A 27,349-nucleotide genomic window follows, 5' to 3' on the forward strand; every position below is an offset into this window, starting at 1 on the left:
ACAAAAACGTATAGATACATAAATATACATAGAGATTTTGGCTATTATTCACGACGGTACGGTGCATGACAGTTAATCACCATTCGAAGCCTATATCTAAAATTATTAACTATAAAAACACCAAATCGGTATTTTATAATATCTGACATAAATATTAAAAATCTAAATAAATAAAAAATAACTGAATCCGAAATATTGTTAATCAAACTGTATCTGAAAAATGTTATAAAATTTACATGAATCCAAAACATTATTAAATTGTCCCAGATAAAGTAATAGTTACAAAGTATGGAAAGATTAGAAAGAGGATGGTTAAGATGATGTGTACCATGAGTCAGACTCTTTGTCATTATCCTATGATTGTATGTCTTCCCATGCATCCAGCTCTTATTGGTTCAAAGATATATCATTTCATCAAATAATAGAAAGAAAACATACTTTCGGTGGACAGACATAAGAAAAATTCGACTAATTAACAGATGAAGAAGCTACTACTACACACACACACACACAAAAGACTAGAAATAGTAGCACAAAGCAAGTCCCGTTGTAACTCATTTAGTAATATGTTGCATATTTAAGAGATAAAATACATAGAAATATGCACCCTCACACACACACACACAAGACAAAGTGATCAACGAATTGGCTTAAAAAGGCTGCATCTTACGTACTTAAGAGCAATATGACTGGCACTTTATATATCTTCTTTAGTCTATGTATTGGTTTGGAGGGCATCTTTTGTATCTCAGCACATAAGGATCTAATGCCATCTGCGTTTCCTATTGTTCCGGAAGGCGCAACAACCAACAGAGTAGACAATAATGAGGAATACTAGGAAGACAATGTTCACCTCAGCCACTTTTTTCCAGGAATTTCTGAGGTTGTCGAGCAAACCGGCCTTGCAGGCTTGGCAATTATAACATAGAGTCCCCGGTTTGTTGTCCCAGACGTTACAGTCCTCGTTTGTGTATGGACCAGTAGTCTTTATCCAATTAGTCGGGCTCACGTAGGTGAAGTTACAGTCATTCGACGGCTTACAGCAACCAGACTACACAAGTGAAGCAAAAGTATAAAATTATTTTTGGTGAAAGTCACATTATAAGTTAATATGAAATTAGACTACTAGCATTATGTCTACCCAACACAAGAACTTGGGTTTCATGTTACATAACAATATTTTAGCAAAAAAAAAAATGTTACATAACAAGATGCAGCCAAATGCTACCTAAACTATCAATTTGGATAGATAAAAGCATCACTAGTATTGTTATATTTTCAATAGATTAGAGAATGTAAATGCAGCTTTTCAGACTAATCTGAGAATCTGAAAAAGGGAACTGATCAAAAAGAGTTTCAAAAGACTAAACTCTTTTTAGAAAATAGGCTTGTGTGTTTGAATCTGACCTGAAGGGCATTGAGATTGGTCTTGTAGAACTCGTTGACGGTTACACTAGCGTAGCGACTACTGAAAGTGGAACACACGTTGGAGTAAACCAAGCAGCTCCTGATCCGATCCCAGTTCTTAGCATTGCTAACTCGCTTCTGCAGCCAGTTAGAGTAATCACCTACACGGTACTCCTTATACCCTCTATCCGACAAAACCTCACCGGCGCCGCGGTTAGTGACGACGAAGGCAAAGATGGTAAAACAGAACCCGAGGAGTATGAGAAGGAACATAGCGAAAAGGTAAAGCCATAGGAGGCAAGAGACACGGCAGCAAGCGCCGACGAGACCGGCGATGGAGACGAACATGAGGAAGATTCCGAGAACGACGATTGGTTTGTCGAGGAAACGCTCGCACTCGGTGGCTGCATTTTTGCCGAGCCAGATTCCGGCGGAGAGGATGGGGACCGAGAGGAGGAAGGTGAAGAAGTTGAGGATTCCGACAAGGTTATTGCTACACTCAACCATTGTTTTGTTTTTGTTTTTGTTTGGTCTTTACGGCAGAGCTATAAAGTTTATGATCTGGTGGGAACTAAAAAGGCCACTCATGTCGCCGAAGTTAATTCTTTACGCAACTGTTAGTTTTGTCCGTTACGGAATCTGTTGGGATGTAACTGTCAATGACAGGTAGACAATTTGCATATTGCACCCTCAAATTGTTGGAAATGACAAAATAGTCTCGAAAATTTAAATTGGGAGTAGTAGGTCCAAGCTCAAATCATTATTGATCCAAAAGAATGTCTTGCAGTTTATTTTATTTGATCAAACAAAGTAAAAAGATTTAAACAAAAAGACAAGAGTTGGAATGAAATGATCATCCACACGACCTTCTGGCCTCAAAGAAAACATGATAAAGAGAGCTTTCTGGCTCGGATCAGAGAGGGCCAGGGAAAGTTCCGGTCTCCCTCTGCTCATTCCACTTGTCAACCTAGGGAAAGATTAGCGCATAGGTCAATAATGATGGTGAAGATTATGAAGAAACAGAGCAAAGACACATAAGAAAGTAACAAACCCATTCTCCAGGGCAGAGAGCGCGGTAGTACTTGGCGAACCTCTCGCAATCAACAGAGTCCTCACCCTTTGCAGTTGTGCACCTACAAAGATGGTTTTTGTTTTTTAAACGTTAGAATAGATTGAAGAGCCACTAAGTAACTCAATCAAGCAAGAGTACATGTTGAAACTAGAATAAGAGTTCCACCTGTGGAACTCAATGTAACGGGTGAAGCAGTGTCTTGTCTGGTTTGTTGTAGGGAAGCGGAAATCAGCAGGAGCAGTTTTCAGATCAATCTGACACAAATAGAAATAACAAAAACAAGTAAGACACCGAGACACACTTCCTAGTGACTGACAAAGAGGAAAACGATAACTTCATTTTTTTCTTTCTCTTCAGCATATTCTATTGCAATAAGATATATATTTCTTCTCAATTAAAAAAACGTCTTCACAATTCAAAGCTTTCATCTCTCTTTGCCTTTTGATTCTTAAATCTAACTCTCGACCATATTGAACACACCACACGCACGCAACCAAACCAAGTAGCTAAGCTAGCTTCCATCAAAATAGAATTACATACAAATAAATGAAATAATATAAACGATACGTAGTGACCAAATCAGATCTTGAATCGAGGTCGAATTTTCAAAACCAGAATTTAGATATATTTTTTTCCACAATCTCCGGCGGGAAACAAAGCTAATATCATTTTTTTATGTTGAATAAATATGAAAAGAAGAACGATTACCTCATCCTCCATGGCTGATTCTGAAGAGGAACGATGAGAAGGTTTGGTTGGTTAGGAGAAAGAGGAGACGGAGTCTATTGAAAATGAATGAAGTTTGAAGATGGCCACCATTCTCTCCGGTGACGACTTGGAGAAGCCAAAAGGCCGCGTCCAGTGTTGGGCTTCCATAAATTAATGGGCCTTTGGTTCAAGTTTTTAACCATCCGATGGGTTAAAGTCGGTTTAGTTTAGCCGATTTCATTTTGGTTGTTGGACCTCCTCTTCCAGTCAAGAGAGTTGAGCAGAGAGCATCTCTGACTGCGACTCTGCTTCCTCGTTGAATCCTCAAACTCCCACAATACAATAGATATAATCAGGGTGTTCGCCTTTTAGGAGCCCATGAGTTATCGAGTTCACAACACTGAACACTATTCAGTGTAAATCAAAACACATAGCAAAACAAAAGGACAAAATGACTTTATTCGGAGGCTCCTCAACGATTCAACACTTTTTAGTTTTCAGCTATGGAAACCAAAAAGAAAAAAAAACTGAAAGCAAGAGTAATGTTGTTAAAGCATGAGGTACTGAGTCTTGGTCCTGCGCTGCAACACAAAATATCCAAATGTAGAAATGCTTCAAACCTCATCCATGGAGCCAAGTTTCTCTCCATTCCTTTTAGCCTCAATGTTAAAACTTCAATGACAGAAAAATTGCTTCTTCAATTTGTGACTTCAATTTCGTTGTCGCTGTAATCTCCCCAGCACTTGCCTCCTCCTTTCTCTTCAGATATCTCTTGTGCTGTGGTTTTCTCTTCACCTTCTGTCGAGTGTCCATTTTCAGGTGCTTCTTGTGCAATGACTTCTTCATCCTCTGCAGCTTTCTTCTCCTTGTTGCTCTCTTCTTCACCTCCACTCTTCTCCTCAGCGATTTCAGTAGCCAGTGGTGCAGCTATAGTATGTCCATTCTGAGGCGGTACAGGTATGTTACACGGATATGCACCTTCTGCTACTGGCGACAACGGGTACCCATTCTGTGTTATTTCCGTCCCATTTGGTGATCCCAAATATCCGTTTGGTGACACTGGATAACCATTAGAAACCCATGGTTGACTCGGTATGAACTCAGCCGCGTGAGGGTTCATTATCCTTGGGCCAATGAATTGATTAGCCTCGCCATTGGACTCAGCGATAATGGGGAAGCTTGGTTTGTTGCGAGGAACCCTGTTTCCAGATCGGTTGTAACCACCACCTGAGAGCCTAGGCCCATATGGAACTCGAGCTGTTACAGACTGATGAGGAGTTGACCTCCGGACATGGTTTACAGGAAGCATTGGCGGTATGTTCAATGGGGAGGGAAGGATTCCCACGTGGTCGTTGAATCCTGGCACTGCTATCGACCCAAAAATTGGAATGGTCGTTGGGGTATAGGGCGGTGCAGAGGCAGAGAGCTTCTTGCTCATCTCCTTTTGTGCCTCGCATGCCTCTTGTTTTTCTCCATCTGCAACAACTGATGCCTTTGGGCTTGAGTCTCCATTGGGCAGATCTTCCGTTTCACCATCTACTGCTTTCAGTTCAGTACCAGAGACATCCTTATGTTGCTTCACTCCATTTGAGTCCTCAGCCGTTTGTACACTTTCTGATTTTCCTTGACTTGCATCTGAAACAGCTGTCTCTGTTGGAGATCCTTCTGCTGCTGTCTTTTCAGCCTTGATATCCTCTGGTGAACTCATCGACTCCGATCCACCAACAGCCACCCCTCCTTGTTCTTTGCTATCAGCATTTTTAGCTTCAGTTTCTGAAGCCACATGCTTATTCTCACTAACAACATCCTCAGCCTTAACTTTTTCAGGACCATCTACTGCGACTTTTGCTGCATCCAAAGTCTCTGGAGCAGTCGTTTCTTCTGGCAACTGCTCCGCAACTATTTTCACAATTGTTCCAGGGGGTGCCAGTGCAACTTCCTTATAGGAAAACAGTTTTCCAGCTTGTGGAGTCACAGGACTCACCATCAGAGTTGGCTTGTTGATCTGTTCGGTGGAAGGTGAGCTTGCTAAGGGTGATTTATTGTTAACTGGCTTTTCTCCCACTATATTGGAACTGTTTTGCTTTCTGTTCAAACTTGAGCTCTTCAAAAGCTTCTTCGCGTGCTGGGAAGTAGAACCACCAGCAGAAATTGTAAGCTCATTTGAATTAGTCCTTGGGGATGCGAAGTTAGTGGATTTTCCTCTGCTTTTTGTTGTCTGCTGGGTCACGTTCATGAAGTTTGTGTTCAGCTTTGCCAGGCTGGGACGGGTTCTTCGCCCAGAAGGATGACGATTTTTTGGGACAGCTTCTTGCCATCCTTCGTCAGAGTCATCATCCACTTGTGCCGTGGACTCTAGCTTAACCAGCGTCAGCTGATCTTGAGGTTGCAAATCAAGTTTATCAACCTTTGTTTCTTCAGGTTTTGCATCTGATTTGTTCTCCTTGTCACTTGAGCTCTCCCCAGTGATACTAGTCGGACTCAGAATTTCATCATCTTTCTGATTATCTTCAGACACAGGTCCTGGACTTTGTCCTGGTCTTCCCTTGACCTGAATAAACATTTTCGATCAAAATATCTGTCACAACTTAGTTAATGAGAGCAGTTCAGTAAAAACATGAATTAAGTCAGCAGAAAGCAATTATAACCTTTAGGCGAGCTTTCCTTTGAGCGTCCCTTGCTTTAAGATCAGTATCCGGGGTTATATAATCTAGCAGGTCCGATACACTGTTATTGGGAAGAAAGCTTATGAGTTACATAATCCGGACAAGAGTTTACGCAAGATATAACTTTATACTATTTCTATCTTTTGGTCCCTATGTACAGAATGTAAACGGTGCTAAGAATATATAAAAGGCAAACGTTTTAATACCTGAGATGGCCTTTGCTGGAAATAGAGGCGTCTGGCTTGGGAGTACCATTTCGTGCAGCTTCTTGCTGTTCCAGAGCTTTAGACTCAAAATACTCGAGCCACGCAGCCGCATCCTAAAACAATTCTGGAGCGTAAGAAACTTTGTAAGTGAAACTAAATGTAATTAGTAGCTAATTACGCACCTGTGTCCGAAGATCCTCAGGGCCAAGTTTTGCCTGTAGAATCTGTAGAGTTGTCTGCTCATGCTGGACGCTCAAGGAGTATGCTTCCATCAGAGAAAGAGCAATAGCAATGGCATGGTAGCTTGCAGCAGTCTGAAAAAAATATATAACAGAAGTAGTTCAATTCTCAAGTGCATCGCTTAAGCTTCCACAGTAAAATTTACCATTTAAATGCAAGTCCTTGCAGCAAAACCAACCTGGATATGATCAGCTCCAAGTAGTCTCTGGTTACATTTCAACGCTTCATGAAGGTATCTTAAAGCCACATGGACATTCCCCAAACCTTCTTCCATCATCGCTACATTAATATAAGTGGCAGCAGTATTTGGATGTGACGGTCCACATGTTAGATGCAGAAGGTACAATGCACGGTTGACATATCTACAACAATAATAACATGTTAGCAGCTCGAAACAACTAATTTTTAGGCTTTGGCTTTCGGAAACGCAGAGAGCATACTTTAAAGCTAATTCTGTGTGCTGGAGACGATAATAGAAGACGGCCAGGTCGCCGTAGCTTTTCATTGTGTCTGGATGATCAAGTCCAAGCTCCCTTTCATTTATGTCGAGTGCTTTCTGCTGATAAATGGTAGCCTGAAAAATCAAAACTGGTTAGTTGCATGCAGTAGAGACATTCTTCTGTACAGGAAGTAAATGAACTGAGCGATGACTTGGAGACGATCCCAAATTCTTTCGAAGTGAATACCTGGTTAAAGTCCCCAGTATGGTAAAGCACAACAGCAAGTAGACTATATGCTCCGGCGGTCATTCTATGATATGGGCCGCACACTGCTACAAGCTTCGTCAATGCCTATAGAGTTACCCCAGAATATCAACTCACTTAAACCGTTTAAAGTAAATAAATACATTCAATGAAGAAAGTATCAGAGACAAGCTGAAGGGGTTAAGAATGTCAGAGACAACCAATGCCTATTGATTCTTTCAGTGCATAATCATCCTTGCCCGTTAAAACAAAACTCACTTATTCATATTTACATGGGGTTAAGAATGCCTACTCAGTAAGTCTTATGCTAGTTCTAAATATAAAATTGGTTGATAAGGACAAAAGATGGGCTTAGAAAATAAAAATTGTATTCCATTGATTTCAGTTTGTTCGCAGATGAAGGATTATATAATGAGTAGTGGCAGGAGAGGTCATGCAAAGAAGGGATCAGTGTATTCAGACTAGTCAAGAGCTTCATTACATAGTTCGTATATAACAAGAGGAATGAGAAAGAGATCAGTTATACCTTGGTACCATAACTGACAGCATCCTCTAGTTTTCCTTTATCCAAGGAAGTTTTGGATGACTCCAACAAAGTACGTCCATCAGCGGATGAACATGCAACATGCTGCACAGAAAAGCAGTAACGTTTAGTCACTTAATAGTTTCACTTTTCTATTATGGCTTATTACTGAAATAAGATAGATAAACAATGGTACCTTATATACAGGAACCATACTGATAATATCCAACTTCTTGAATGGACATGATGTGTCCATCTCATAGTCTTTAGGAACAAGCTCCAGTCCAACCTAGTGAAACAACATATGAAAAAGAGAATCTAAGGTTAGAATGTCACAATTGGATGAAAAAAAAAAACAGATTGACAGTCCCAAACCTTGTGTGACAGTCCCCTAAGAATGGAGAATTTTCTCAATTCCTGGCAACCTTCATGCTTCCAATCCCACCCATATCTCTTGGAAATGAAAGTTTCTACCCAGGTCCACTTTATCTTTTCGTCGTATTCGCTCTCAGTGTCAGACGGTGTTCCCAATAGGACATTTAAGCATGTTGCTATTGAGATGGCTAGATCAGCAGCGTTTTCAACAGCTGCTACAACAGCCTGCAGTATATGCTTGTATGCTCGAACAATCATTTCATGGATACAAAGGGATTGCACATGAGGGAGCTTGTCAGCCAGCTCGACCTAAGATGAAAGAAGAAAAGAGTGACTACTAAAGAAACGGGCCACTTTGCTTGTCTAAGCATATTCCTCCAATTTGAAGCAAAGGTACCAAAAACTATAATTGAAATGGTTACCACTCTCCCCAAGGAATGCATCTGTAAGCCTCTGGTGTGCATAAAGTCAGTCAGAGTTCTCCCATCGACGGGTGAGAGTTCAAGAGATCCAAAGTCTGCCACCTGCAATGTATCAATTCGAAGTTTATGAGGAGCTGAGGATTATTACTATAGAGGGAAAAAAAGTCCAAGGAACTGACCAGTTTCGGAAGAGCGGTGTCAGTGTAGTATTTGCGGGACATCTCAATCAGCTCTCTTGGTGACTGCAGGACAAGTTCATGGAGAGAGAGTACACAAGGTAAGATTCATAAAAGCCAACTAGGTAAGTAGACGTCGTCTCTTATTACTATATAATAATGTTATCAGCTGGTGAAACAAACAAACCTTGAGATGAAAACCAGTTTCTGATTCTTTAAGACGCTGATATGCAGCTTCTGTCACTAATTCTTTCCACATCTTTTCCATCTCCTCATTTTGTTTCTCGAGTTCCTTCTGATCCTCAGTTTCTGATTTATTGTCATTGTCAACGGTATTAGCAAGGGCATCCTTGCCCTGTTCAGACTTGTTAGCTTTCACATCAATCTTCTTTTTAATCTCCTTTAGAAGTCCACCTTGCTTTCCAAGACCCTTAACAGGTGGTTCAGGCTTAGCATCTTCAGTGTTCTTAGAATCAGTTTTGTTTGAAGCTTGATTTTGCAGATGTTGCACCCAACAAGCTCCTAATTCCCACCTTATAGGCTTGGTATTCCTTGAGGGCTCAGCTTCCAATTTCTGCAGACTGTCCTCAAATACTTTCCTCACAAGGGACTTAACCACACGTATTTGTTCTGAGTCTGCATTTGGTGATCTCTGAGCTATGCTGGAAGGAGTTGACGACTTGTGTAACAGAGTCCTCAAGCTGAAATGAATATTCAGAAAACGATTGCTAAATACCATATATTTCCCAATTCACATATAGTATGCCAAAATGTCAATTATGCCAAGAGAAATGCAAATATGAGATGCCTTTGTTGCTCGAAACTTTACACAACCATGAGGAATTAGTAAGACTAACGCATATACAACACAAGATGATTTTTACCTATTTACATTCAGTGCATTTGCACCTCCATCTGATTGGTCTTCAATGTCTATATCCAGTGGGAGACTGCCCACATCCAAGTTAAATTCAGCAGCAACCTTCACAATAGCTGTGAAACCACAATGTCTGACAACCACCACACCCAAGGTCGATGTATCCTGTATGATTGAATAAATCTCAGTAACAAATCCAGCAAGAGGAAACTAAGAAAATTAGCACAAGCTATAACAAAATTACATGAACCGTCGCACTCTCATCAGCAGTGATCCCTTTAAGCAAATTTCTCTGAGCAAGTTCTTCCTGAGAGATCTCTAGAACCCGAGTCCCATCACTCTTTCGGTCTAGCTTGGAACTGGCATCAGGGTCATCTCTAGCCACCCTTATGACCAAATCACCTACTCTTTGTTCATGGAAAGCCAACGCAGGCGAGAGTTGATTACTCTCTACTAAATTCTTTATTATCTCCACCGCTTTGAAAACAGAAACGTCGACGAATAGACTGTGGAGTAGAAAGGCCTTCCTATCTCGAACCTGTCTCTCTTCAGATGTTTTACAAGGCATGGCTGCCAAAATCGCAAACTCCTTGGCCCACTTTCTCTTGTCATGCTTACCAGACCGGCCAACCCCACCGCCATCTCCCCCCCATGTCACATCCTCCACTGGAAGTGAAGGAAAAGTAGATGGGCTATCTGCAACAACCGGAGGAACTACCCAAGTGTTTGCCCGGAAACCATAAGGAAGGTTGGCAAACTGAAACAGAACAACAAATTATTATACTATGAAGCATCTTAATCAACATAACATACAGAAGTAGCTTTTACGTACTTTATTATGCTCAATGAAAGCTTTCATAAGAGCGTCATAAGCCTGCAGACACAATCACAACCACACCAGAGATCAGAAAACACAACTGAAAAGATAAAAAGGTAAAACCTTTTATCATCAATTGAAACTTACAGCATCAAAAGGCCTGCTTATCTGTTGCAGCAGCTCAACTAAAGAATGACACAGAAGCTGCTGTTTCCCAGCTGGGTAAAAACCTGTTCTTGACGCAACAACCGTGATCGGCTTCCCACTTGAAACTTTAACCTGCAAACAGTGAATCAAATCAGTCTCTACAGTTTCTCTCAAAAAGCAAACAAATAAGAAAGAGTGTCCTTACATCGATTTGAAAGAGATCATCTAATCCTTTATCTTCAATTGATGGACGAACAGACCTCCTGATATCTAGAATATTCAAGAAACGTGAATCAGTAAGCCAGATCAGGCAATGAAGTAGCGAGAAGGAAACTCACATTGGATCGGTGGAGTCAAGTGGGAAAAGGAGAAGAATTCGTAAAACTGCCCGAGACGAGTCGGTGGGCACATGTTGATTTCACCCTTGTCTCCGCCTTCCGCAGCTTGAGAAGCCTCGCATCCCCCGCCGCCGTTGCCGACGACGAGTTTCTTCTCTGATTCCTTGAGCTTAGGGCTGAGAACGGAATCTGAATCGCCGGCATCCTTGTTTCCAGATTCCTTGGGAGACGTGCGAGGTACGGGCGGTTTCGACGAACCGAAGGCGGTGGTGCAGGCGATGATGTCGAGGAGCCGCCGTATGTGCGCGGTGGCTTGCTCCTCCGTATAGTCCTCTGCGATTTCAAAAATAAGATTTTTTATTGATAATCTGCTGTGGGTAACCCTACGGTAGTAAACTACAAGAGCCGTTAGATTAAGAGTATAACCTTCGACGATGGTGAGGTGGCAGGGCTTGAGCGATACGATGTCAACGGAGTCCTTGAGCCTAGTGCCACGCACCTGCATCAGAAGAAAATATTGCTTCTTTTGTTAGGCGGCAAATGTCAGAAACAGAGCTAAAAACGTCGCTGTTTTGGGCCTACGCAATACCTATGCTGGGCCCATTAGCAAATATTGAAAGAAAATGTTTTTTTAATCAAACTTTTGTAACGCCATTAACACAAAATCATCATCGAATATCATAAATGCATGAAGAGGAAACCTGGTGAGAGAGAGAGAAGTTGGTGAAGTGGCATGTCTGAACATGGACCGCCAAGAGCTTCCTCACATCTAAGATTCTGTCCGTGGAGATTCCCTTTCACCAATAACATCGTCAACTTGTGAGAATTGTATTCACTGGTTTTTTAAAATTAAACATTATCTTATATCAAATGTTAGTGTAAGGCTCAAAACCTTGAGAGTCACTTGGGATTCATCTGGTGTTTCAATACTTATCTCTATGACAGTGGGCAACACTGCACAACCAGCACCACAATTTTAAATATTTTGTTATAGAGGAAAAGAAAGCAAAAATTGATTTGAATAACAATGAGAACCTTTCTCTTCCTTCTTCTTCTTATCTCCTTTGCTCTTGTGTGGCTTTGTTTTCCCAGCTTTAGGAGCCATTACCAATGGACACAATACTTAAAAAGTTGGGTTACAAAACCCAAATTGAATTTGATATGTGTCGAGTTGCATATACCAAGGACTTTTCTAGAGGAAGTGTATATATGAGTGAATAGTGATGAAAAGAAGAAGAGGAAGAAGAGAGAAGGTGTGTGTGTTTTATAAGAATGAATTTGTGGTGGTAGTGAGTCTAGTGACAATGAGGAAGGAAGTAAAAGTAGTGATTGAGAAAATAGAGATTTGGAGAGAGAGAAAGAAAGGATAGGATAAGGTGCGAGAGAGCTCTTGTTCTCTAAGAGTGTTTTGAGGCTAAGTAAAATTGAGGCCTCTCGTTTCTTTTGTTTGCTTCTTTAACACCTCATCACCAACTTCATCTTTTTCTTCTCTATCTCTATCTCTCTCTCTCTCTTTTTGTTTTAAACCGATGATATTAATGTTTTGATAATCTAATTGAGATTTCACTCATGACTTCCCATATTTGATTAATCAAACTAGTTTATTTTATTCTTGAATAAATTATAGGGTGGGCTGGTTCAAAATTAGTATGGATCCTCATGTAAAAGTAAGTCACTGTTTTCTTTTTTTGTTCAAACTTAGATTTCCATTGATAAAATTAAGTTGGATTCAAGGTCCATAAAGCATGTTTTGCCAAAGAGTCTGCACTAACATTAGAAGCTCGAGGAATAAATTTAAAAGCGATAGACTTAAATGTGGTAGATTGTGAGTAGATATCTCGAAGAGTGCTATAGATCTCCAATTTCATCTCCTTCCTATTAATCCTATTAATCGTGTTGATCAGAACTTGCGAATCCTAGAAGCTGGTAATGAAGTCAAGGTTGCGAAATAGAGCATAGTTTATGGCTGCAAGAACTGCCAAAGATTCCGTGATGAGACTTAAAGATTATCATTCAAACATTAAATATTGAATTTTTTAAAGGAAAAGAATTAAACAAAAGTTCATTAATCTTTTTTTTTTGAATTTTTGCTTGAGACCTTATCATTTTTTATTGCTTATCCAATTGTCATTAACCATAAGATTAAATAAGGGAAATTTGTTCCTATAACCCAACAAAAAACACAAATCCATTAACTACCCAAAACCACACCCTCTCTCCTACTTTCTTTCCTACAAATCTAATTTTTCTTTTTTTATTTGGTTATACGGCAAATAAGGCCATTAAATAATAGCTATGTGAGAACAAAATGAATTAAAAAAAAAAACTAAAATACTTAGTCGATATTGGATTGGCCGGGAAAAGCATTTTGGATCCTCTTTTAGATTAAGAAAAAAAAAATAGTAAAATAGAATACGAACCACCTTAAAGTCTTATAAACAAGCCCAATCATACAAAATAAACAACACTTGAAGAAAGTTGGGCTTATCTTTCATGTTTCAAGGATTAAAGTCAAAAGCTGCACGAGGCCATTAGAACAGATCAATACAAAACATTTAAAGAATCGAATCTTTATAAAGCTAAAGGCCCAATAATGTTAAATAGCTTAATTGTAGTAGAAAAGTGTTACTTCGATCCAAGCATCTAAGACTGAATCGTTTTCTTCCAATCTCTCTTCCTCGAAGACTCAAAATCAATGGCGAAAGACACATAACATTGAATATCTTTTTATTAATATTTGACTGAGTAATGAGTATTTACATGAATGAAACATTATGAAGAATCTGAGATTACATGCCACGGTGGGTGCATGGTGGATGCACGGTGGTGAACTGTGGGCATTAGACTTGCTCCGAGCGGTTAAAGAGTCAGATGGTGAAAAGTATGGCAATGAGGATGCTTATAGTGAATAGAACGAGTTGTATGAATACACTGAACTGAGCGTCTCGAACTTCATTTCACGTTTAATCGCAACGAGTCTTCCGTAGGCCATGGGAAATTATAACATAGTGTGTAACAGAAAAAGAAATGTAACAAACCTGACGAGTCAGGTCAATGATATGATTTGTTGATCAGTTAATCTTAAACCGACGGTTCAAATAACTTCTTGATATATAATTAAAATTTGACATTCACTATAACTTTTATAAATCTATAAATAATTTCATATTTTGTAATTCTCTTGCTAATTTTTTTTGTCGACACCCATCTTCTTAGACCAAGTGGTAGAATCATGTCAATGATATGATTTGTTGATCAGTTAATCTTAAACCAATGGTTCAGATAACTTCTTGATATATAATTAAAACTTGACATGTAACTAAACTCTTATAAAGTTATAAATAATTTCATATTTTGTAATTATCTTACTATTTTTTTTTGTCTACATCCATCTTCTAAGATCAAATGGTATGGTTTCTTTGGAATTCTCTTACTATTTAAACCAAATCTATTAACAATTAAGTTAATAGTCCACAAAATATTTTAATAAGTATAAAAGAAATAAATATTATCTAAAAATACATCATATAATTTAAATTTTGTTCAAAATATTTATAATTTAAATTTATAAAATTTAAGAATAAATAGAGAAATTTTACTATAAAAATGAAATCCTCTTACGATGTTTTCTTTCTCAGCTTTTGTCAAATCCAACGGAAAGAAAATAAAAGGAGAAAATCTTTGTGGTTTTGGTCCTTTTTTACTTACCAATTTAAAACTTAGAAAAAATACAAAGAAATTAAATTATAAAAAGTCTACCCAAAATTTCAAACAAACAAAAACTTCAGTTCAAAATTTTAAATATAGTAAAATATAACAAACAATACGTTAAAATTAAATACATAATATAACTTGAGTTCGAACTTGATAAAACATTAGTCAAAAAACAACAATAATTTAGTTAAAATACATAATATAATATAATCTAAATACATACATCTATAATATGTAGAAAAAATCCTTCCAGATGTTACATAAGTACTTAGTTCTTATCTAAATACACCAATAATATATTGACTTCTCTTTATCTGCTTTGATTCACAAACCTTGGATTTGATATCACAACTCTCAACATACTCCACCTTGGCATCAAACAGTTTCATTCAAACAGCTTCTTCTTTCATCTTAATCATCTCTTGTGGATTATCCTCTGATGTATACACCTTACAAGTCCAGCAGACTTTCACAGCTTTAAGCTCTTTCAAGTCTACCTTGAGCGAAGCCAACCTTAGTCAGACTTTATAAATCAGTCATGACATGTACATTCTCTGCCGCTTCAGTCATTAAAAAACCCGCAGCTTGTTGCAAGACTTTCCAAACTCACAACTCCACTCTTCACTGTTACCGCAGATCCTGAAACTGGCCCACTCTAATCTGAAACTCACTGCCGAAAACTTGGAAATACTAACTTGTACCTCTATTCTTTCCAATATGACACACCACTTTGCACTCATTAACTAAGAAGACTATCGACACAACTCTTTGTTCAAACACATTGTTCAGAAACCGAGAGCTCCACCTATAGCTTGAAAACCGACTACAAGCAGCTTTTAACCCGTCTAAGACCCATTTATCAGATAATACTCCAGACCCAATCTTTACACAGATTTCTAGACATTAAACCAGAGCTCACAATGTCTCCTTCTACTGTAAAACAACCCTGCAAAACTCACTTTGTATGCAGACTTTACCAAAACTCCTTGGCACCTACCACTTTAACCCTTGATCAAAACATTTTATTCAAGCTCTTCATTTTTATTTACCTTCACACACACACACACATCAGCTTCTCCTTATGCATGCTGTTTAAGTGGCCATCGCTTAGGCGCAGAGACTTTTAATAATAACTTGACAGTATCCATTTTTGCAACTGGTGAAAATGTCTCGTTATAGTCAAGACCTTCAGGCTGAATATGACCTTTAGCAATAAGCCTAGACTTGTAAGGCTCAAGTGTTCCATCTACATGATATGACCACATAAGCTAATGACGTGTTAAGTGAGAAGCTAATGATGACCTGTCACCTGCAAGTGAGGAGAAGAAACGGTTACACTAAGGAAGATAGTATAAATAGATGGAATTGTAATTGGGAAAGTTAGTTGGTTAGTTAGAGCCTTGTGGCTTTGGCTTGTTTCTCTTAGGAGATTCAAGATAGCTTTCTCTCTGTACTTTCCTTTTGTAATTCCTCTGTTCTTGATAATAAAGTGACATTGTTCTTATCAAATTGGTGCTGGTGAACGATCTGGATCGAACAATCGCGAACGGATTAAGGAAGAAGACGATCGCGAACGGATCAACGATGAAGACGACGTATACGCAGACGATCGGCGATTCACCGGAGCTGTGTTGTGAGTCGATTACACCAACGGATTCATGGGAGACGAGAATTGATGCTACCTTCGACAAATGGTATCACAGAATCAGCGAACTACTAGATACACACGATTCGAAGAACAAGGAACCAGTCGCAGAGAGATTCGTGGAGATTCCTGTGTTCTATGGTGATGATGATTTGCGACCATGGATGGATTGGATGGAGAATCGATTTGCGTACGAAGATTTCACCGATGATCAGAAGATGGCGATGGCTTGCGGTTTCATCAGAGGAGATGCTGAGTCTTGGTATTACAAGCAAATCTCACGGTTTCCTTTTCTAGAGTGGGATGACTTGAAGAGAGCGATGTTGATTCAGTTTGGAAATCTTGGCGATCCTGAACGCATTAACATTTGCTTGGATATTAAACGATGGTTGTATGAAGAAGAATCTCAAGCTACGTCAGGAGAAACCTCAAACTCAGTAGCAGCAATGGAGTCCCTTGATATGAAAGCTGAGATTATATCCAACTCAGTTTTTCTTGCAACAGAAGTTATTGATACAAAGTCGTCAACTCAAACGATAGAAGTTGTTAACGATGGAGTGATTCAGAGGATGGGTGAAGATGATGAAGAGTTGCAGAAGCCACGAGCATTTGTTTCACTTGAAACAGAGTTGCTTAAGAGACAAATGATTCCAGAGGAAGAAGAGCTTGATTCACATGAGCCAACAACTTCAACCTTGCCATCTGATTGTGTTCCGGCACCTGCTCTGGTGGAGAATTCATTCGTTGAGGACCTTTCTTCAGTAGTTTGGGTGTCTTCCGAGGACTCAGTGAATCAGTTTCAGTCCTATTCTGGCCTTGTTGTTGATACTCTGTCTTTGGGTTCTGACAGTGGTAGGTTATATGCTCATCAAGATGAAGCAATCTATACCCTCACAAGCTCTGAGATAGAGGACTTGGTACAAACATCAACATGTGTAAAAGAGAAGCTACATGTACAAAAATTGTTTGTTCCAGTGCTTAGAAGGGTACAAGGCAAGAAGAAGAAGCAAAAGTACCAGAAAAGATGGAAGTTTAAGTTCAAGAAGAGATCATGGGAAAGAGTGTTCTTCCAAGAGCTCTTTGATGAATTATCCGTGGGTTTTGGTTGTGGTAGCTTGTGGGAAAGAGTTGAGTTGCTGACAAGGCCAATATATGTCACTATGAGACGTTTTGCACACCAATTATTCAACAAAATGTTTTTGGACTTGAGAAGAGAGAAGATACAAAATGTGCAGAGAAAATTACAGAAATCATGGAGGTTTAAGTTCAGACGTAGGCCTGGATTGCACTTGCAACGTACATTGGCAGACAATCCGCTCTTATGGCATGGTTCTGAAGCAGTGGAAACTCTTTCACAATTTGGGTTTGGCATAGTTCAGCTCTGCCTTATGAGCAACATAGTGACGTGGAGGAGACACGAGACTGATTCTTTTGAGCCTGTTTCAGCATGTAGGCAGTGGAGTGGGTTGAGTTCTGAATTTTGGGATACAGATTTATGGAGCAGACATTCTGGAACTATGACTGAAGCTTATGGTGCTGTTAGGACTGCTGTTGTGATGAGTGAAAATCACATGTTACTGCTACTGTCTAACTTGTGGAGGCAATCTTGTGTCAAAGGCTGCTTAGCTACACAAGGTAGCAGCAATGATTGGTTGTTCTGTCCACTTACAGCAGACACATCAAGCTGGTGCACTCGAGCTACAACAGGTTCCATGTCACAGTTCATGCCATTAGATAAGGATGGTGCTGATACTGATTTGTGGTTGCAACTTGACAAAGACATGTTCCGTGAGAAGTTTCACCTGAAGCATAGGTGGAAGAGTAAAGTTCTACATCAGAAACTCATGATATATTGGAAGAAAATCAAGGAAAGGGACGGGTTTGCTAATGCGGAGACAACACGTTGCAAGCTTGATGCAGTATGGACAGACGGTGTGGGCATGTTGTTACAAGAACGTGAAGTTGTTTACAAGCTGGATCTTAAGGCTACTCATGTTAGAATGGTGGAACAAGTTTCATCAGAACAGATGCTACAAAGTCAGGTTCAAAAACAACAAAGGAAGAGAAAGTTTATGAAGTGTTGGATGTTCAAATACAGGGAGACAAATATACAACTTGTATTCTTGGAGTTGTTGGAGGTGGATTCACAAGCAGTGGCTGTCATGAGTTCTAAAAGACACTTGCATCAGTTGACTATGGCTTGCTACAGGTGTGACTATCACAAGCTGATTTTTCTGTCTGAGCCGAGCCAAGAAGAGCATAACGATCAACTGGAATCTGCAGATTGTGGTGTCACAAACCCACAGTCGTATGAGTTGAAGCAGTGTAGCTACAGTGCAGCAGTCATTATGGTGCTTCAGAACAACAATACTACTTATGGTACTGCAAAGATACTTGTACTAGCGCTAGAATCTGTTACACGGACTGGGTATAAAGCTGCTTGAATTCCGGTGTTGCTTGCTAGGTTTCAAAGCACACAACATCATTCTGCTATGTCACAGCTTATGGTCATGTTTCTCAGTGAGCTGTCTACACAGGCTTCAGATGAATTGTATGACATCAGTCTTCATCGAGGCCGCAGATGTATCCACCGGATGAAGCAGATCACAATGCAGCACAGACGTCATGATGCTGAGGAGAAGAGTACATGTCATATCAGCTTGAGGGCAAGCTGAGTCTTCACAAAGGGGGTATTGATATGACCACATAAGCTAATGACGTGTTAAGTGAGAAGCTAATGATGACCTGTCACCTGCAAGTGAGGAGAAGAAACGGTTACACTAAGGAAGATAGTATAAATAGATGGAATTGTAATTGGGAAAGTTAGTTGGTTAGTTAGAGCCTTGTGGCTTTGGCTTGTTTCTCTTAGGAGATTCAAGATAGCTTTCTCTCTGTACTTTCCTTTTGTAATTCCTCTGTTCTTGATAAGAAAGTGACATTGTTCTTATCACTACATTAAACTTCAACGTGCAACCCCACTTACACCCCACTGCTTTCTTTCTTTTTGGTAAAATCGTAACATCCCATGTGTTAGTAGATTCGGTAGCCCAGATCTCTCTATCACAAGCTTCAAACCATTCCTTGGATTTCTCAACTTCTGAGAATGAATGTAGAATGCATATTTTTGTGATGTTATTAATGTAAGCAAGATGAGATGGAGAGATTTTTTAGAATACGAACATGAGGAAGAAAAGGGAAAATCATGATCAGTTTGGAAAGAATAATTATGATAGTATTGGAGATGTGCAGGAGAGGTTTCTTTGGTCAAGAAGTAAGAAGTAAAGATCAGGGCCGGACCTGAAAAATATTGGTCCACAAGCAAAAAAAATATTTTTGACCTTTTTATTTCATAAAAACAATGAAAATATTGAAAAAACGGTTGGGAAATTTGATCCCGGGTCCATTTCCGCACTGGAAATAAAGTTACGAGTAGAGCTACATGGTCTCTTTGTTTATTATTGGCTCCTAGAATATATATTTTTTTTCGGGCCCCAAGCACATGCTTGATGAGCTTTTATTCATACCCGGCCCTGGTAAAGATGGTGGGGTGATGAAAAAGAGGTGATTGTGTAATTGGAGAAGATGTAATGGGATAAGATGTAATAGGTGAAGATATATCTTACAACTCAGAATCTGTTAGTGGGAAGATGTTTAGAGGACCTTCAGAAACTTTCTTCAACAAAGGAAACACGTTTTCATGGAACACAATGTTTCTTAAGATAAAACCATATTACTCGGTAGATCTATTAACTTGTATCCATATGGATAACCAAAAATAAACAAGTTCTTGGTGGAAGAAGAAACTTATGTCTTTACTTGGGAGATGAAGAGCCAAAAAAGAAGCATCAAATTAGATTCGGAAGAAGACAAAAAGTTGGTATCAAAAATTGCAACACCAAAAATAAGATACGAAATAAGGGACGGAGTTTACTTCTTCGATTTGTACCATTAGCAACAAAAAATAGTCGAATTTGGAAGTCAAAAATACACCTCTTTTCAGGTTTTCTAGAACAAATGAAAAAAGAAACAATGAACAATTGCTTCTTCTGTAGTAAACTGGATAAAAACTGGCGCACATGTGTGAAATGAGTTTTTTATACTAATGTTTGTTCATTAAATGGTTTTAACATGCACGAAAAGTTAACGTATTAGAGTTTATTTTCATTATTTTTAAGATTTCATATGCACAAAAAAATTAAGTTTTGTGGCTGATACAAATAACCAAAACCGAATAGACAACATCGATTATAAAATGACGAAAAAGATTAAGTTTTATGCTATCGTTTTGTTTATTATTGACTCTTCAGAAGTTATCATCTAATATTAAGATTTCAATAATTTTTCAATACAAATTTTGAAATTAACATATTTATATTTTTTTTATATATATAATTTAACTTAAATGATATTAATATATATATATATATATATAATATGAATATTTTTCAATCAAAAAAGTATATAATATGAATATTTACTAATGAAACTTCATATTCATATTTGTATCTTGTTTGAACAAAAAAAAGTTAAACCACTGATCACAAAATTTTCAGTGTGAGACTTTTATTATTTTTAATAATTTATAGTCGGTTTACAAAATTCAAAATATAACATATAAAAAAAAATCTAATTTTTTATTATATGCTTAATGTGATTTTTTATTTTTTTTTAATAATAAAAAAATTAAACAAAAAGAGAGAGAATACAAAAATGGTTATCCAATATGTATTATTCATAATCATTAATTATCATATATATGTTAATCATATTACGTAATTCCGTAATTTTTATTTAAGAAAAAAACTGAGGATATTTTTTTGTGCACTACTAATCAATTTGATAGTTAGTTTAATAAAAAAATATAATTTATATTTCTAAGGACTAATTTATTTTTGTAATGATTCTAAGAATTATCATAGTGATGACACGTGCATACGAAAACATATTATAATGCTCAAAGCTGTGTTTTTAAAATCGGACTGAAAGCTGAACCGAAAAATATTTGGGTCATGGTTCAATATGGTTCAACCGGATTAAACCTGGTTCAATAATTTGGTTCAATATATTTTAATACTATATAAATTTTAAAATAATGTTAGTAAATATGATAAATAATTTAAATATAAATAAATATAAAATATTATACATATAAACTATTTTTTTTGTTTTTTTTTATGAATTTTTGATGGTTTCAATGGGTTTTATTATGTTCAATAGTTTTGTAATCCAATTGAGCTATATTGACCGGTTTATGATCAAACCAGTTATTAGAACCAATCCGGTTACATGACCAAATCATGGTCGAAGCTGATCCAACCATCGGATCGGTCTGGTTTTAAAAACAGTGGCTCCAAAATTATATATAGAGGATGCCAGATAATTGTTAACTACTTGTTAATCCACCTCGGGTGGATTTCAATTCGAATTTTTGGGTCTGGGTAAAGTGGCTATACCTACTCACACAGTACTTAGTTGTCGGAAAGAAATTTTATGGACTCCGATTTAAACTGAAAAACCAGGCCAATAAAATCTATTTAAAATATTCATAGGGCCCATTATTTGGATTAGGTTTTGTTTTAGGTTTCAAGCACATATAAAACCGTTTGAGCTATTTTCTGAAACATACCAACCACACAAACACAAAACATATCTCAAGGTAAATATTACTCTTTCACCATTTTGCTTTTGTTTAATATGTTTTCCGCCCTCCCAGATCTATGACTATTAATCAATTTTAAGATTGTTTTGTATATATGTTCGAGTGAGGAACTTTGAATCATGCTTTCTATTTGTTTTTGTGTTTTGTAAATTCGTAGATCAAAAGTCATATTTGTCTTTGAGTACTATAAGATTTGAAAATTTTGTGCCTTTGGTTTTGAATCATGCTTATTTCATCTTTGATTTTGCTTCTCTTTTGTTTAATATGTATTCCTTGATGTAGATTTGAGATGGAGTTTACAAGAGACGAAGCTTTTGATCGCGCCCTACTCAGAGACATTAAAGACAGGGTCTTTTATTTCTTGAAAAAAGCATATGGGATTGTGAATGATCCTTCAACAGATTCAATGATCTCGTGGGGTCCCAATGGCAACAGTCTCATAGTGCATAGACCTCTTCCCCTAGAATATACCGAATCCTTTCTTTTCCACTCGGGAGCTCTAAGCATGGAGAGATTTGTAGCTTATGTAAGTCTTTTTTCTTTCTTTTCTTATTATCAAATATTCAAATAAGCATAAAGTTTGTTATAGATTTTTGTTGTTGTTGTTATTGTTGTGTAGGGTTTTACGATGACTGTCTCTGGATCACAAGTGGAATATGCAAATGATGATTTTGTGAGAGGTCAACCCCAACGTTTAGAAAAGATATGCGACCCCTTTGTGGCAAGGGTGAAACAACATAGAGAGTTGCGGTTAAAACAAGATAATGGTGAGCATCCTATATTGGACTTTGATGCTGGTAGGGTTCTTATCCATGCATGGTCTTAATGAGTGTATTATGTTTTGTCTTTTAAATTTTAGATCGAAAGCGCCACTGGGAAGAGATCCGTAGTTATGGGATGGTCGTTGAAATCTTCAAACATATATATTCAGTGGTAGATGATCCTGCAACGAACTCATTCATCTCGTGGGGACCCAATGGCAAGAGTTTCATAGTGCTGGATCCTCAAAGATGTGCCTGTTATTGTTTCCCCTACAATTTACTTGAAGAATGTGTAAGTTTGTTTGTACGATTATTTTCCATACAAAAATATGAATCCAGTTTGATCGATGTTTACTGTATTTACTTTTTTTTTTGGTAGGGCTTTACAAAAACAGTGTCTGGATCACAAATGGAATTTGCAAGTGAAAATTTTGTGGCAGGCAAACCCGAGCTTCTAAAGAAGATAAGTGAAAAGCATAAGCCAGCGATGATTGCATATACTAAGAAATTTAGGGAGTGGATGGAGGCTTTTAGTCGAAATCCTGCCATGGAGAAGAGGACTGATTACGTTTTGCAAGCAAGCTCTCCATGACTAATGAATATTAAGCAAAAACTGGGACTCGATTCTCAGCAGTGCCGTCCCATTTCTTATTCGAATCAAAAACTTACTCTATTCGAATCTGACATTTTCTTTCTAGTTTAATAATGAATAAAACTAATTATAAGTTAATCTTAGGACTATTTCATTCGGATCGTTATTTTTATAACTTATTATCCAAGAGTACGCAATGGGTGACAAATAACTAAACTCTATTCTATGTGATGATCTTTACAAAATTGTTTTCTTATAAAAATAAGTAAAGACAGATCAGTAAAAATCATATGATCTCCGTTCTCATTCTATTGGATTATAAACTTTAATCATTCCATTTTCTTTTGCTCTTGGTTAATAGTAGTAAAGACGTGTCTCTGTGTTCAACTTTTAAAGTGGCTTTTCAATGTGCTGGGTTGCAATATTTCTAAAATTCCAAACGAAAATCGTAAGCTTCTCATTAGTTTCTTTGAATTGTTATATGATTTCCGGACTTCAAGATATGTCATATTCCAAGGGCACAAAATAGAATTTTGGATCCATTAACTAAGTTTGAGTAATAGAATAGTCGTTCGTTGTAAAAAAAAAATATACTTCCAAATTTAAAATAAATGCAACAAAAAATAATCTGATTTTAATCTAATTAGAACAATAAATAGTTGTGGTTCATTTTTAAAAAATATATACCACATAATATACTCAAACAAGGAATAAGTGAATGAATAATGATTCTTATAATAAAAAAAAAAGAATAGACCTAATTAATTCAGCTACATATTATTACCTAGAATAATCTTTTATTTATTTTTATGTATATAATAAATACAAGAGATTTGAAATCACTGAAAAGTTAAAAATATATATACTAAAATTATTATGATTTAATTTTCATAAATATTATAGAGACATGCATAAACTTATTAAAAAACTTACCAATTGTGTTCATTGAACCGACATACTTTTCTATTTGTTTCCTGAAATAACATATTAATTTACAGTACATACACTTTTATGAATATATATTATGAATCCAGAAAAATAAATTAACAAGCTAATATCAACTCTGTTTCTGTTATTAATCTCAAGGTTACAACATCGATATTTATACATACGGTATGATCCGTAAAGGTAGGAGATAACTATGAAACCTCATAGTGTTATGTTTATCTAAGATATAAATTCATCTTTATCTAATACTCCCCCTCAAGATGGAGAGTGAAGATCTTGAACTCCCATCTTGTCCAGCAAGTAATGTAGTTGCTGACACCCAAGAGATTTTGTCAATATGTCAGCTAACTGTTCCATAGTACCAATATGTTGTGCAGCGATGATTCCAGCTATAATGTAGTCACGAACAAAATGACAATCCACCTCAACATGCTTAGTACGCTCATGGAACACCGGATTCATGAATAGCTGCTTTACTGTCACAATGAAAAGGTATCGGAAACCGTTGTCTTATCCCCAAAGAGTCCATAACCCCAATCATCCATTTCAGTTCACTGCATGTCATTGCCATAGCTCTGTATTCAGCTTCTGCTGAGGACCTTGAGACTGTTGGTTGCTTCTTCGTCTTCCATGAAACCAGAGAATTACCCATCATAACAATATAACCAGTGAGTGACCTACGAGTAAGTGGACAAGCAGCCCAGTCCGAGTCACTAAAGGCAGACAACGCAAGATCACTAGTAGCACTTAGTAATATTCCCTGTCCTGGAAGTCCCTTTAAGTATCTTACCAAACGTACCGCTGCATCCCAGTGTTTTTGACGTGGCTTGTGAAGAAACTGAGCCAGTATATGCACTGGATAATTCAGCTCTGGTCGTGTGATAGCAAGATAAACTAGCCTCCCAACAAGTCGTCGATACTGTGCCGGTTCTGTGTAAAACGGTCCATTATCACGCCCCAGATTATGATACTGCTCCATTGGTGTGTCCACCGGTTTAGAGCCAAGAAGTCCACACTCTGCTACAATGTCAAGCGCATATTTACGCTGTGACAAATAGATACCCTATTTGCTTCGTAGAACTTCAATACCCAAGAAATATCGAAGCTCTCCCAAGTCTTTCATATGAAAGGAGCAATGTAGATGATCTTTGAACTTCGAGATGAGCGCTGAATTATCACCACCAATAATTAGATCATCAACGTACACTAACACAAACAGCGTAGCATTATTTTTGTGAAGTGTAAATAGAGAGTAATCCAGGTGGTTCTGTTTGAAGCCAAACGCAAGTAAAGCTTTAGTTAATTTGGAGAACTAGCACCTAGGAGCCTGCTTAAGGCCATAGAGAGCCTTATTCAACTTACAAACTTGATTCAGTTTAGAGGAGACAAAGCCAGGAGGTAATTTCATATAAACCTCTTCTTCAAGGTCACCATGAAGGAAGGCATTATGCACATCCATCTGGTGTAGTTCCCAATTCCGAGCAGCAGAGATTCCAAGTAAGATCCGCACTGTGTTCATCTTTACAACAGGTGCAAACGTCTCATTGTAGTCGACACCTTCTTCCTGTTTATTTCCACACGCTACCAAGCGAGCCTTATATCGTTCAACTGTTCCATCCGCATTGAATTTTATTTTAAAGATCCACTGACATCCAATGGCATGTTTACCGGGAGGTAGATCAGTTACTGTCCACGTACTACTGGTTTCAAGAGCATCCACTTCACCAGTCGCTGCGTTCCTCCATTTTTCATCTTTCATAGCTTCTTTAAATGAGGTTGGTTCCATCTGAGATTCAACCTTGAGGAGAAACGCCTGAACATGTGGAGCAAGGCGATGAAATGAAACATAGTTATCCAAGGGATAGGCACACTTACCTGAAGACAGTGACGGTGTAGTTGTTGAGTGAAGAGCAGTTGCGGGGTTTTCATTGGCTTGAGCTGTATACGTAACAAATGGACCTAAGCGAACAGATTGTTTCTTAGTCCTGTGTCCTCTGCCTAGTTGTTCAGATTCTGGTTGCTCTGTTGTAGTAGTCTCAGTTGCAGTGCTAGCTCCCCCTTTGTCATTATCATTGGTAGTCGGTGAAGATGATGGTTCTGGAAGCTGGCTAGCTTCATTATTAGTAGTCGGTACACTGATACTGTTTTGATCAGAGTTCAAAACTCCCCCTGTCTCCGATACTGCAGGTGTGAAGACAGGATCAAAATCATCATCATAAGTTGCCGGATGTGGTGGAGAAACCGATACAGGTTCTGTAGTTTCAGCCCCTGAGCTGGCAAGAGCAAATAGAAATATTTCCTCATGAAAGATGACATCTCGTGAATCAAATATGTGTTATGTTTCGAGATCACAGACGGTCCATCCTTTCTTTCCCATAGGATATCCAAGAAATACACATCTAGTACTTCTTTCATCAAACTTGTCTCGTCCACGAGATAGTCTGCGTGCATAACACAGTGTGCCAAATACTCGAAGATTGTCATAAGACGGTGCTTTACCATAGAGTATCTCATACGGTGTTTTATACTGTAGCAGCCGTGATGGTGTTCGGTTAAGCAGATATGTCGCAGTCAGTATACCTTCTCCCCAAAAACGTTTTGGTACATGTCCTTGAAAGAGAAGTGCTCTAGCAATGTTGAGAATGTGTCTATGTTTTCTCTCCACTCTGCCATTCTGTTGTGGAGTCTCTACACACGAAGTCTGATGCAGGATTCCTTGAGACGCAAAGTAATCCTTAAGACATATAAACTCAGTCCCATTATCGGTCCGGACCATCTTTATTTTCTTGTTGAATTGTCGATCAACATAGGCACAAAACGTCTTAAAGGCTTGTGGTGCCTCCTTCTTTTCTAATAAGAGTATTGTCCATACGGCTCTAGAGAAATCATCCACTATAGTTAGAAAATAACGTGCTCCAGTTGTTGAGGGTTCATGATATGGTCCCCATAAATCGCAGTGTATCAAAGAAAAACAATCATCAACTTTATTAATGCTAACTGGAAAGACATGTCGAGTTTTTTTAGCTTGATGACAAATACCACAAGAATTCTCTAAAACACCAATATTTTTAGTAAAACCAGCAGCTGATGACAAAACGGAGAGAACATCAGATGACGGATGACCCATGCGTGCGTGCCACAAATCTCGTGTCTGAAATGCTTCCACATGATTTGCTTGGACAGCTACGGTTCCCATATACTTGAAAACCCCATTATGCTCTTCACCCGCACCAATCAAAGTCTTCAAGGTGAGGTCCTGTATTACACAAAACTTTTTAGTAAACAGGATAAATCCATCAATATCTTGCAGTAGCTGAGATATAGATATGAGTGTTGCAGAGAGATGTGGAGC

The 27,349-nt window shown here is 38.0% G+C and overlaps 5 protein-coding genes across 6 annotated transcripts; 2 read left to right on the forward strand and 3 right to left on the reverse strand.

Moving 5' to 3' along the window:
* Nucleotides 1-390: 390 nt before the first annotated feature.
* On the reverse strand, nt 391-1,969 carry LOC103861802 (tetraspanin-7). Its single transcript, XM_009139508.3, has 2 exons — nt 1,408-1,969; nt 391-1,051 (listed from the first exon to the last, which is right to left on the reverse strand). Exons 1-2 carry the CDS (start codon nt 1,912-1,914, stop codon nt 764-766), a joined length of 795 nt encoding a protein of 264 aa, XP_009137756.2. The 5' UTR covers nt 1,915-1,969; the 3' UTR covers nt 391-763.
* Nucleotides 1,970-2,068: 99 nt separating this feature from the next.
* Nucleotides 2,069-3,421, reverse strand: LOC103861803 (cytochrome c oxidase subunit 6b-3). The gene is made up of 4 exons (XM_009139509.3): nt 3,188-3,421; nt 2,645-2,733; nt 2,459-2,540; nt 2,069-2,374 (listed from the first exon to the last, which is right to left on the reverse strand). Exons 1-4 carry the CDS (start codon nt 3,197-3,199, stop codon nt 2,321-2,323), a joined length of 237 nt encoding a protein of 78 aa, XP_009137757.1. The 5' UTR covers nt 3,200-3,421; the 3' UTR covers nt 2,069-2,320.
* Nucleotides 3,422-3,624: 203 nt separating this feature from the next.
* On the reverse strand, nt 3,625-12,058 carry LOC103861804 (protein TSS). Its single transcript, XM_009139510.3, has 23 exons — nt 11,714-12,058; nt 11,571-11,632; nt 11,380-11,472; nt 11,105-11,177; nt 10,679-11,011; nt 10,546-10,610; nt 10,341-10,472; nt 10,209-10,250; nt 9,621-10,133; nt 9,384-9,541; nt 8,687-9,200; nt 8,503-8,565; nt 8,324-8,425; nt 7,902-8,210; nt 7,723-7,815; nt 7,530-7,631; nt 6,986-7,090; nt 6,740-6,873; nt 6,478-6,661; nt 6,242-6,373; nt 6,060-6,172; nt 5,836-5,914; nt 3,625-5,738 (listed from the first exon to the last, which is right to left on the reverse strand). The coding sequence occupies exons 1-23, from the start codon at nt 11,781-11,783 to the stop codon at nt 3,885-3,887; spliced, it is 5,325 nt and encodes a 1,774-aa protein (XP_009137758.2). The 5' UTR covers nt 11,784-12,058; the 3' UTR covers nt 3,625-3,884.
* Nucleotides 12,059-15,538: 3,480 nt separating this feature from the next.
* Nucleotides 15,539-19,807, forward strand: LOC117133005. Its single transcript, XM_033288815.1, has one exon. The coding sequence runs from the start codon at nt 15,977-15,979 to the stop codon at nt 18,479-18,481; it is 2,505 nt and encodes an 834-aa protein (XP_033144706.1). The 5' UTR covers nt 15,539-15,976; the 3' UTR covers nt 18,482-19,807.
* Nucleotides 19,808-21,619: 1,812 nt separating this feature from the next.
* Nucleotides 21,620-23,215, forward strand: LOC103861805 (heat stress transcription factor C-1). Of its 2 annotated transcripts, none has more exons than XM_033287625.1 (5): nt 21,620-21,693; nt 21,979-22,222; nt 22,316-22,463; nt 22,556-22,749; nt 22,837-23,215. In XM_033287625.1, exons 2-5 carry the CDS (start codon nt 21,986-21,988, stop codon nt 23,047-23,049), a joined length of 792 nt encoding a protein of 263 aa, XP_033143516.1. In that variant the 5' UTR covers nt 21,620-21,693; nt 21,979-21,985; the 3' UTR covers nt 23,050-23,215. The 2 variants fall into 2 exon arrangements, with proteins under 2 accessions (XP_033143516.1, XP_009137759.1); XM_009139511.2 differs by lacking the exon at nt 21,620-21,693 and adding an exon at nt 21,714-21,798.
* The last annotated feature ends 4,134 nt before the right edge of the window (nt 23,216-27,349 follow it).

This window comes from Brassica rapa, chromosome A03, assembly GCF_000309985.2.
Source record: "Brassica rapa cultivar Chiifu-401-42 chromosome A03, CAAS_Brap_v3.01, whole genome shotgun sequence".
NCBI classification, from domain to species: domain Eukaryota; kingdom Viridiplantae; phylum Streptophyta; class Magnoliopsida; order Brassicales; family Brassicaceae; genus Brassica; species Brassica rapa.